This window comes from Strongylocentrotus purpuratus, unplaced genomic scaffold (genome assembly GCF_000002235.5).
Source record: "Strongylocentrotus purpuratus isolate Spur 01 unplaced genomic scaffold, Spur_5.0 spur5_scaffold_16, whole genome shotgun sequence".
Lineage (NCBI taxonomy): Eukaryota > Metazoa > Echinodermata > Echinoidea > Camarodonta > Strongylocentrotidae > Strongylocentrotus > Strongylocentrotus purpuratus.
Window position 1 is genome coordinate 11333870 of NW_022145601.1, and position 12312 is coordinate 11346181.

General features: G+C 37.5%; 2 protein-coding genes across 2 annotated transcripts; both read left to right on the top strand.

The window, feature by feature from the left end:
• Positions 1-4949: 4949 nt before the first annotated feature.
• Positions 4950-5787, top strand: LOC115924661 (ankyrin repeat domain-containing protein 39-like). Its single transcript, XM_030987371.1, has 2 exons — positions 4950-5324; positions 5725-5787. Exons 1-2 carry the CDS (start codon positions 4950-4952, stop codon positions 5785-5787), a joined length of 438 nt encoding a protein of 145 aa, XP_030843231.1.
• Positions 5788-9267: 3480 nt separating this feature from the next.
• Positions 9268-11993, top strand: LOC105441374. The gene is made up of 5 exons (XM_030987372.1): positions 9268-9307; positions 9702-9803; positions 10073-10162; positions 10912-11037; positions 11410-11993. The coding sequence occupies exons 1-5, from the start codon at positions 9268-9270 to the stop codon at positions 11991-11993; spliced, it is 942 nt and encodes a 313-aa protein (XP_030843232.1).
• Positions 11994-12312: the final 319 nt, after the last annotated feature.

The following is a 12312-nucleotide window of genomic DNA, read 5'->3' on the forward strand; positions in this document are numbered from 1 at the left end:
TAAAAAAAAAATCAATTGAATGAAAACGTATTTCATGTTGATAAGTAGAAAGAGGTATTAAATGGTAAACTGAACATAGCTGGAGAGGAAATCAAAGAGGTTGATGTTGCCACTTATGATACACGTCTGCCATGGAATAGTCATTATCGTTATGTAAATCAGTGTATCAGGATTGCATCATTTCGTTCCTAGGCGTACTTTGAGAGTATCCATTATCATATAAAACGTGGATAAAACCACACAGGTGTGGGGAATCAAAAAGGTTAGCCTATAAAGAAGCATATTGTATTCACAGAAAATAGCAGTTCGTGCTTTTTTTCATTTAGAGAGTGAATTACTCATACAGCTCAACTGCTTTCATTTTTGATCTGTTTAATAGAAGTTTGTCTCATATGTTGATATATAGTGTATAGAGTATATATATATTTATATATATATATATATATATATAGAGAGAGAGAGAGAGAGAGAGAGTATAGTTACTCCACAGGGCAAACAGAAGGTTAACAATTACGTCTGCCAAAATTTAGAACGACACATGGTCGATTTCCATTGTCTCTTGTGGTTAGTTACTTGATTACCTATTAATGTCAGATTATGTTACAACACATTTGTTGAACAAATCATGAATAAAAAGTCCATGCAAATAGTCTGTATGTGTACAACAATTATATTTAGTATTTTGTAAGACATTGTTAAAGTTATATATTTATATAGTATTGATTGCAATAGTACATTAATTTCTTTGTTTGTGTTTTGTTTTTTGAAAGTTACTTGTACAAAATACATTTTTGAGCTGTGCATAAGGCGTTAGGGTTAACTAGCACATATGCTTTTATCCGCCCATTTTTACCGACCAATATTTTCTCTTCTTGTACATATAAATATGTATGAAATAAATGGTACTTATTTGCTTTTCGTAAATAAATCTATCAAATACAAAAATCTAATAAGAATAATAAACATTGACAGGATTGTAACCAGAAAAGTGATGTACATGTATATGGAAGTGAATTAACATCAACTCAAATCACATCAAATGAAATGAATTCAACATTTGAAAGTATCTAGAAGGAACCACAGGTGTTAAATTGAATATTTTGTTTAAGATTATTAAAACAATTAGCTCCTGTGGGCAGGAGCAAGGCAAGACCAGCGATTTTATTGCCTTTCATATGCGAGTATCCTTTTTTTTAATGTCATTAAAAAACAAAAAATATATATTGGAGAGACGAAATCGTTATAAAGAAGACAACTAAGGAAGGAAGTAATCTGTCAAATTAAAGGGGATCCCTCATAAAAAAAACTGAACATTATTACGTTTTGCGTACTGAGATCCTTCTCATTCAAACGTTTATTACAAAGGGGTTCGTCTTTTATGTTACCTTTATTCGACGTTTATTCTTCTTCATACTTATCAAACTGTTTATGTATACTTTATGTACATATATATTTTTAATTGCATTGGATTAATTGAACTTTTATGTATATCATGATGATATTCGTTATAGATAGGTATGATAGGTGCTCCTTTGTTATCAGTTCATTAATTTTGTGTGAAAGCAAACAAAAAAGAAACTCATGATTGCAAACGTTTGAATAAATCGGTCAAATAATAAAGCAGTTATTAATATTTGAAAAATGATATCTCTAAATCTATATGCGAATCTCAAATTGGCAATTGGGTCAATGGACCGTATTCGTGGACAATTCTTTCGTTTGTTGTGTTAAAAAATATCAGGATTTTCTGTTTTTCTCCTTAGTGCCTTCTTCCATGGGGCACTCCTATATACAATGTATTATGGATAGCACATTACATTATATATTTTATATGATATGTATTTTCATTTGTGTTTAAAATAAATTTAATCGAATTAAATTGAATATATTGTGAGAATCTCAGTTTGAAAAGTAATTACATATTTGCACACCCAATGACGTTAGAATACCAGTCATTCAAAAAGGGCATTGACTGGAACGCGGTCCTATACAAAGTGAGTCAGAACAAATGTCCCACTTTGTACAAGTTGTAATGTTTGAAGTATGAATATTTAATCATGGGTTTCATGCTATGTCTTGATAGAGTTATCCTCCTAGTACATTTAGGTACCATTTTCATTTGAATCTCTGCATGCATGACTGAACATCAGACAATCTTTACAAGACTGCCAGATCTCACCTGCGCCAAGTTACCGGGTGAGGAATAAAACAGTGCATTAAACAAAGACAGTCAGACAGACAGACACACACGCAAGCACATGCAAACCCACACGCACACACCGTTACAATTGTTTCATAATTTCCCCTTTTCTGATTAAGCAATTATTTTTATCAAGATCGTTGAATGTTTAAGTGGCATAGCCCTGACAATATTTCCCTTTAGTACAAATTCACTACCACCATCATGTCATCATCATCATCATCATCATTGTCATCATCTTAATCTTCATCATCATCATCATCATGAAGCACAACATTCGCCAATACGCACCAAGAGGACAGCGGCCACTCAACTTTCCGTACGAGAGGTATTCCCGTCAAAAAGTAACAGTTTGGGTGGGCCTTGTCTGTCTGGCAGTCTGTGTTCAAAACACTATAGTATTCCTCACCTTGCTACTTGGCGCAAGTGAGATACGGCAGTCTTGTAAACAATGTCTGATGTTCAGTCATGCATGAAGACATTCAAATGAAAATGGTACCTTAATGTACTGGGAGGATAACTCTATCAAGACATATCATGAAATCCACGATTAAATATTCATACCTCAAACAATACAACTTTTAAAAAGTGGGACAATTTTTCTGACTCACTCTGTTGAGCTCTCAATGCTTCATCAGTCAAGGGTTTCATACACAAATAATTTTGACAGAAAAAGAATAAACTGCTGAGATTATTACATGTATCATGCGTGTGTGTATTTGGCAACAAAGTAAACGCTAATCAGTATACGCTCTTAGAATTAAATTGCACGTAGGTAGCTGCTGGTTGTTTTAGAGAATTACCCGATTCTTGGCAATGATTCTAGGGGCAATATATATTTCATTCCATAAAGCAATACATGTTGGGGTGATATTCTGAAAACTTCTGATTTTCGGAATACTGTATTAAAGGTATAGCTAGGGTATTTCAACTCACAGATGAACCCACAAATGAGCCTTCAGCAACGACTTTCTCGGATCCATTACTCCAGTTTGTATACACAATTTGACACTGGGAGACTTAGGTTACTTTGTACAGAAGTTAGAATATATGTGGATGTTTGAGGTGATTCGAACCATGTGCTAATTACGAACTGGTCTACACATTATTCTACACAGACCGATTTCATTGTTGATGTTTATGTGTGACCAATCCTTTCTCACTTTATATCTCAATCAAATAAATGAGACCGATACCAGACTACTGATCATAATAAAATATCCTCCTATTATAATTATCTCATTTCCCCTACCCGTATTATACAAAACCCCTTCAAATTCATGCAACAACTCTAGCCTTTGTAACACCTTTCCTCGTACTGGTAGATATACATTTGTATGTATCATAATTTCTAAACCCTGTTAAATAACTTTCATTAGAATGTATCTCCTGATTTGATCTGAAATTAAAGAGAGAACCTTAAAATCTAAATGTGAATTAATCAACACAAGAACACCTTTACTTTGTTAAGTACTATCATGACTGAAATACCAACTCCCATCCCACATTAAACTACATGTATTTTATCAGAAGTACTGTATGTTTCTAGCAACACAATATCTGCATCTTTAACCTTGCACTAAGAAAATATCTGAGAGTTTTTGTTCTTTCCGCCCCCGATTCATTTTACATTTATAAAAAAGAAAAGTTCAAGAAAGAGATAGTTTTTCAAAGTCCATCACTATAACAATGATATATTCTGATCGACAACACAATAACAAACCATAATTTCTCTTCTTCATGGATTAGAAAATAAAGGTGATATTTAAGTAATTGTAGTCCACCGAAAAAAAGATCCTCGGAGAAAAATAGAAGTGAACCTTATCTTGTAATACGTACTACAACAAATAAAATACAAAGACATCCACACCCAGACCAGACCAGACAATCGATAACATAATCCACAGAGACCATAAATATGTCCGTTTGGACCCTTTTTTTGGAGTCGGTGCGAAGTCGGTTTGCCAGTGTGACTGAGGTATTAATCATACCTCGAAAACCGACTTCAAATCGACCGATTCTCGGCAATTCGGGGCAATATATGAGTGTGTCCGGTCTTTTGTCGGTCTGGCATCTTCTGTTAGTTAAACAATCCGTGAATCTAAATTTCTCTATTTCATTTTAAGAACTCATTTTCAAAAACGAGGATGGTAGTTCATCTTCTTCACCAACAAAGTATAATAATATTGCAAAATCATGAATTTTGAGCGAAGGGGTCGGGAATGAAGTGCATATGTACATGAAGAGAGACGAATAGTTAGCACCTTGTTGGCATCTTATAATGCTTAATTGATGATACTGACAAATTTGGTTTATATCCTGCCAATTCTAGAAAAATGAAGCGAGTACTCTATATCAACAGGTTACAGCAAATTCACAATCTATAGAGTGTTAAAGAAAAGCGATGATAGAGACCATATTTTTTTCTCTTTCTCTCTTTTTCTTTTTTTCCCGCAAATCAGAAACCAGATATATTTTAGGAAATTGTATGGTATTGTTGTAATACGCTGTACAGTAGTCAGACATTTAGAGCCGAATATGGATATGAATGCAAAGTCCAATTTGTAGAATGCTTTCATATAAACACGTCGCTTGATTGTTCCTTCAGAATAGACCAAATATCATCGCTACTAAAGGGTACGGGCTAATTTACTCAGTAGTTCAATGTCCAATGACAATAAGTAGCATGAAGTTTGGAGATCACGGTAATAATACGAGAAAAACGTTGTTGGTGTGAATTACGTTCAACATGGCGCTGTTTTCAGCAGCAGCAAAAGGAGACGTCCTGAAGATACAATCATTAATCGGCTCAGAAGACAAGTCAGAAGATTCTGATGGAGTTGATGTAAACTGCTCGGATGCATCTGGCAAGACACCCCTTCACATTGCTTCGGAAAACGGACATTTGCAAACGGTTAAATGGCTTACCCATCATGGAGCAAAAGTGAATGTGGTTGATGCTTACCTACAGACATCGGTTCACTTATGCTCGAAGAAAGGCCATCTTCATGTGATAGAGCTGTTAGTGGACGAAGGAGCAGATATTAAAATTGGCGACAAAGATGGGTTTACAGCTCTTCAAATAGCATCATTCAAGGGTCATGTTGATATTGTCAAATACCTTGTTAGCAAAGGGGCACAGCTTGACAAATGTGACAAAAACGGCAGGACACCCTTGTATTGTGCTTCTCAAGAAGGCCATCTTGAAGTCGTCGAGTATATCGTGAACAATGGAGCAGGCATTGAAATTGGTGATAAAGATGGGTTTACAGCTCTTCAAATAGCATCATTCAAGGGTCATGTTGATATTGTCAAATACCTTGTTAGCAAAGGGGCACAGCTTGACAAATGTGACAAAAACGGCACGACACCCTTGTATTGTGCTTCTCAAGAAGGCCATCTTGAAGTCGTCGAGTATATCGTGAACAAAGGAGCAGGCTTTGAAATTGGTGAAAAAGAGGAAGTTAAAGCTCTTCACATAGCTTCACTCAAAGGTCATCTTGATATTGTCAAATATCTTGTAGGTAAAGGGGCAGACCTGGGGAGACTTGCTAGTGATGACTGGACACCTCTTCACTTTGCATTAGACGGTGGTCATATTGGCATTGCAGAGTATCTTTTGACAGAAGGAGCCAACATTAACATGTGTGGTAAAGGTGGATGTACAGCTCTACATACTGCATCACAAACTGGTAATATTGATGTAGTGAAATATCTTACCAGTCAAGGAGCGGAGCTGGATAGGAGCACTGACGATGGTTGGACCGCACTTAGTCTGGCCTCATTTGGTGGACACCTTGAAATTGTCAAAGCTCTCGTTAACGAAGGGGTAGAGGTTGACAAAGCACTCAGGAGTGGGACGACACCCTTGTGTCTTGCAACAAAAAGAGGCCATTTGGATATTGTCGAGGTCTTACTGAACGTAGGAGCAAATATTGATAACTGTAAGCTAGACGGGTTAAGAGCACTCCACATAGCATCATTGGAGGGTCATCTTGATATTTTCAAATACCTTGTTAGGAAAGGGGCGAAGCTTGACATATGTGACAAAAACTACAGGACACCCTTGTCTTGTGCTTCTCAAGAAGGCTATCTTGAAGTCGTTGAGTATATCGTGAGCAAAGGAGCAGGCATTGAAATTGGTGATAAAGATGGGATAACAGCTCTTCACATTGCATCATTCAAGGGACATCTTGATATCGTCAAATACCTCGTTGGGAAAGGGGCACAGCTTGACAAAACAGACAAAAACGACAGGACACCCTTGTATCGTGCTTCTCAAGAAGGCCATCTTGAAGTCGTCGAGTATATCGTGAACAAACGAGCAGACATTGAAATTGGTGATAAAGATGGGTTAACAGCTCTTCACATAGCAGCATTCGCGGGTCATTTTGATATTGTCAAATACCTCGTTAGTAAAGGGGCAGACCTGTGGAGACTTGCTGATGATTACTGGACACCTTCAGGCCTTGCTCTTTATGGTGGCTATCTGGATATACATGACTTTCTTTTAAATAGAGAAGCAAGAAAGATTGTTAAGCCATTCATTGGGTTTGAAGAGGACCACTATGACTACCTTCGCAGTACGTTTGGTAGTAAGGCTCTCCCTAGCTTAATGCCCCGCCCATACTCCCCAACATACGATCCATATCTTACCAGTCCACAAGACAGCTCTAGCTCCTCGAGGAAGAGTATCACAGAAGAGACAAAGATTATAAGTCTGGACGAGTACAGCATCAAGGTTCCAATTTCACCAGACGACGTGGACAGAGCCAAATATATCACAGCAGAAGCATTGACAACCATTCCACCTGACTTAAAGCTGGAAAAAGACGAAGTTATCATCTCAGTTGGGCTCAAGCTATCCCCTCCTGGTCTTCAGTTTAAAACTCCGGTGGAAGTCACGGTCTCACATAGCGCTATTTTCAGCAACCCAGACAAGGCAGAAATTGTGCTATACACCCGAAGAACTGGTAAGATCTTCATATTACCATAGATCCCATATTTCCATATAAATTCCTATCTCTTGTTGTGATAGTGCAGAGAGCACCTGACTGCCACGACGACCCCATCACAATTATGACAGAGATCTTCACACAAAATTAATTCTACCCTACTTTTCTTGGTATCACATGACCTCGCTTCAATGTTTATATTCCTCTGAGAATGTTTTTATTCACTGAGTTTTACATGATCAAATTCTATTAGAATAACAATTCACTTAAAGAAAAATTGTTTCAGTCTTTGTGTTTGAATAACTTATAAATCGCACAGTTTATATACAGCCGCTGTTTTCAGGATTCGTTTTGAAAGATCGAAGGGAATTATGAGTATTGATTTAATGCATAAAACATTTTGTTAATAGCCAATCACCAAAAAGCAATTGACATTTTTTAATGTCATTGTTCATGAGTAAAACAATGACCCTCCAACAAGGCTCCCCAGTAAACCCGCAAAAGTTACAAAAATACTTTATTTCTGAAAAGTAAATCCCAGAGTATGACAGTTCACTACGTAACAAAATTAACACGGTCCCCTTTTTTGTGCCCGTCTTGTTTAAAGGGTCTGATGAATTTTCAAGGATAGTTCCTGCTTCTGACAAAGCTGCTCGGTGTGTAGTCGCAAAGAATCACCTTACTCTGTACTTGGACCATTTCTCGGAATGGTGGATTATTTCCTTAATCAGGAGATACTTCATCGGTAAACGGCTCATCTGTACGCCTTACGTTCCCCTGTCAACATACAGAGATGTGTTAAACCGCATCTATCTCGTCATTAAAGACGACTTCTGCGGCATGAAAGAGGTATATTTATCATAAATTAACGGTTCGGTATAGTTTTAGCTGAATAAGAAGTTGAAGTCCATTTTAAAATTTATTGAATATAAATGAATGTTAAATTAGACAGGAAATCCTTTAGTAAGTCCATGCAACTAAGATATATAATAATTGTTTTTGTTTGTATAGCAAACGCTGGAATTAGGACAGAAAGTTGTTTTACCATGTTCATTGAAATAACTTTTATTTGTGTCCCCGGTCTTCCAGTGGTTACGATGTCAATACTTGTCTAACGTTTTCTGAGTAGTTGGCAGCGTACACGGAGGGGTAGGGGGGGGGGAGGGGACGGGGGCGGTTACACACAATATAAAACAAATCACAGATATAATATTCAAACCCGATAAACGTTTCACATCTTGAAGTAAATATTCAGTGTATTTGATTACCTTCATTTGCTGCAGTACACTGCAGTGCCCTCTGGAAGAGCGGCATTATTGCAACTATAATTACTATATTCTTATTACTATTATTGTCATTATTATTATTTCAATATTGATTCATATATGTTCAACCTTTTGTAGGATACCATACGAGACTACCAGGTAGCCTTTCTTGGTGAGCAGTACTGTGTATATTGGGGAAAAGGACCCCTTTCTGTCAGACATCTAGAAAACAAAGAGGAAGTGTCAAAAGAGGTAACAATCCCAATATAATTGTTACTGTTGTTTCCCCCGAAGAAAATTATCCTGACAAACAAATCGTCCGTTACCTATTCTGTAGGTCCTAATATATATCTTTTGCATTACCAAAGATATAGAGATTTCTTAAAGCGATACCGACATTATGAACTTTTCTCTTTAGCGTACTGTTCATTGCACAACACCATCTCATTATAATATAATTTCAGGAAACTCGATTCAAACATGGGTCATAATTCATGATATAACTTTAAAATTACGACTATGGCACCGTTCCCTATAACTTCGTAGGGTATTAATTGATGGTTATCTCTGATTTTCTTAGGAACTTGAAGAATGTGCTTTCTTTGACATGACTACCCATCGGATGCCGTTCACTCTTCAGCCACGTGAAAAAGTAGTATCCGGAGTTCTCGTCACTCTCATCTTGAAGCAAAAAATCACGAAGAAGATCATCTTTCCAGTACAGTACAACGGTAATGTCAAGAGCATTGATTCCTTTCGGGGGAGGGAGGGGGTGGGGGGGGGGGGGCTTAAAGACCTCCACTGGCAGTGCTGGCAGAGAAGATCGTATTCTGGCGCAGTTTCAGGAATGGTTATTTACCTGATCTTCGGACAAGCTGTAACAAAACGTCAGATTAAACACAAACGTAACACTTCATAACATTATTTCTTTCAATTAAGATAATTATTAATGAGATGTGTAAGAAAGACGTCCGATTATCCGAATTTATAAAACGCAATTTCATTGATACCGGACAAAATGCTATTTGGATATTTGGAAAGATTATACTACTGCTAGTACCAGTATGCTAGTGCTTATATTTTGGGCCACCCTGTACACACACACACACACACACACATATATATATATATATATATCATATGCACATTATGTTTACGTGCAATGCTAAACATTTCATTTAGTGTAGCTAAAGCACCGTGGCAAGTGACTCCAAGTTGGAATAATTATCATTTTAGGCTAATCGCTTCTCATTACTTTGATATCATGTATTCATGATTTAGATGTGCCGCATGAGAATCCAAATCCCCAATCAACTCCGACAGGAACTGCATCGTCCAAAGGCAAAGCTGAACCAACTGATGTTGGACGGAGATCATCCAAATGTAAGATTTAAAGATAAACATTAATACATTTTTTCTCTTTTTTGTTTTTTCATACACAAACCTTTTGATATGCAGGGCATCGTTTCACTAAACCGTCATGGGTACAAATGAAACAGGAATGTAAAATAACACGCATTCAATGGAATTTCGGTGAGCTTGGTATATGAAACAATTTCCTTCTTGTAAAGAGACGATTGGAACGAAATCGAGCAACTAACCATATATTTGTGCTATTCTGATTTGATTTTGATTGATTATTGTATCATCAGCATCTCAGTTCTCAGAAGAGCTGACGAGAAGCGAGCATCATGATCTTGAAACGATAGGTTCAACATCACCTGAGCCTGCAGACACAAAGGGTAAGACTATGTCCTATCAGGAGCGGCTCTCGAGGAATACATATGTATATGTTTTTTGTTTTGTTTTTTGTTTTTGTTTTTGTTTTTGTTTTTTTTTTTTTTTTGGGGGGGGGGGGGAGAGAGGGGCAGGAGGGGGGAGGGGGTAGCAGGGATAGGGGTCTTCGTTTTCTACATGTGCTACTTTTAGGGGAAGGGGGAGGGACATAAGAACCGCTACTGCGGCCTATATTCTTGAATTTTGCCTTGTTTTTTTTTAATGTGGTAATTGAATGAGGTGGTCGTTATTTTACCTGACTGCTAAGAAAGCATACTGCTTGTAAGTAAGCAACCAGACGGCCGACGGCTTTAGGTCCTCCCGAGGGACCTGGTAATGAGGATTAATGCCTTACCAAAGGGCACTAGCGCATCGACTTGGTTTCGAACCCGGGTCACCGGATCACGAGACCACTGCTCTACCGACTGAGCTATCGCGCCTCAGTTTTTAACTCCTTTGGTTTAAATCATATTCTTTACTATATTATTGATGTATATTTTATATCGTATGATTTTTACTCTGTACATTGAACAATTTCATCTCAACACTACATGTTCCATGATATTATCCCAATGATTTCAATAAACCAAAATAATACAATATAATTCGACAGTCGACTTGCGATGATAACGGATCAGTCAGATTTCTTTACAGCACAAGTCGGGGTCTGGTTTAATCATTTTTAAAAGCTTTTTTTTACGTTGCTTTATTTCAGACGGAGGTATTCCTACTGAAGCACTTACAAGACCTAGCCCTTTGACTCCGCCATCGGTAGAGTCACCGCCAAGTGAACATGCCTACCAAGTCACACATGATTTGGTAACAGAAAGAGGAGCAATTGGTAAGGAGCTAAAATATTAAGGTGTGTCCTGGGCTCTGTAACAAAAAAGTCAATTATTTCTCCCAAAAATTTATCTTATCTCCTCAATCAATCGTATCTTTGAGGTGACATTTGATGTTATGTTACAGATAGTAGCGAACGAAATCCTTTGGCAAAACATTATTGTTTATAATTACGCTACACTCGATCCATGTGTAATAAGTGGGCAGGTTACCTGAAAAGGTTGCTGGAATTTAACCGGGGTAATAATATCAAAAGCCCTTGAGAAGCGCATTATTGTGATATACGCTTATTTCCTTTACATGCTCTACGGAAATTTAAACGATGTAATTGATTTACGTCATATCATCTTTTTGTTCGTTTTGTTTTAAGCTCCGACATCATCGACAGAGCCCGTCCTTTCATTAGATTCTGCAGCAGAGGGGAAAGTGGGAGTCTTAGACCGACCAGCATTTGTGGAAAACATTGTCCAAGAATTCGCTCCAGGACTTTCAGCAGATCGAAATATCAACCAGCGTACTGGAAACGTCTATATCAACGTCAACAATATCAAAGTCATCAACAATCCCCAAGGGAATAATCCTCATGGAAATATTGCTGCCCCTGCCCCTGTTCCAATTGCTTCCATAGTACCTCCTAGGCTACAGCATGAGCTGCGTTGCCGGTTGAACAGAGAAAGCCCAGTTTTTGATGACTGGAGGGGTCTTGCCAATCAGCTTGAACTTCAAGACTACATACAATCACTGGAGCAGTGCAAGAATCCGACTGAAGAACTACTCGTTCTTGCTGAGAGTCAAAAGAAGATTCGGAACCTTGGAGACTTGACTAAGGCGTTCGAACGCATGAATCGTAGGGATTGTCAAGAGCTCTGCGAGAACTATGCGTTTGAGAGAACAAAGTCAGCTGATCCTCGGAAGGATCAAATGGAAGATGATGACACAGACATCAGTGATTAGGGAACAGGCTCAATCTGTTCCATATCACCCTTTAATCCATGGTCTATGGCTCGTTATTTGGACAACATGAACATAGCACCATAATTACGGTTGTTTTAATCCGACATGCACCTGTCGTTTGGTTTTCGCAAAAAAACAAACATTCAATGAGTTTTCTCGAAAAATAATAAAGGTATACTCTAATTCATTTAAGCCTTATCCTAAACATAGTTCTCAGACCAATTTTCTTTTTAACCCAATTTTTTGACGATGTCTCAATCCAACGTCCAGTATAAATATTAGTACAATTCGGGCCTAATAAATTGACCAAACATTGGTC

Bases quoted from the DNA above. Each gene is read 5' to 3' on its own strand.
- LOC105441374 (XM_030987372.1), top strand. From the start codon at position 9,268: ATGGTTATTTACCTGATCTTCGGACAAGCTGTAACAAAAC. The intron at 9,308-9,701 runs GTCAGATTAAAC...TTCATGATTTAG, and splicing joins CGGACAAGCTGTAACAAAAC to ATGTGCCGCATGAGAATCCA. The intron at 9,804-10,072 runs GTAAGATTTAAA...TTGTATCATCAG, and splicing joins TGGACGGAGATCATCCAAAT to CATCTCAGTTCTCAGAAGAG.
- LOC115924661 (XM_030987371.1), top strand. From the start codon at position 4,950: ATGGCGCTGTTTTCAGCAGCAGCAAAAGGAGACGTCCTGAAGATACAA. The intron at 5,325-5,724 runs GTTAGCAAAGGG...AATATCTTGTAG, and splicing joins TTGATATTGTCAAATACCTT to GTAAAGGGGCAGACCTGGGG.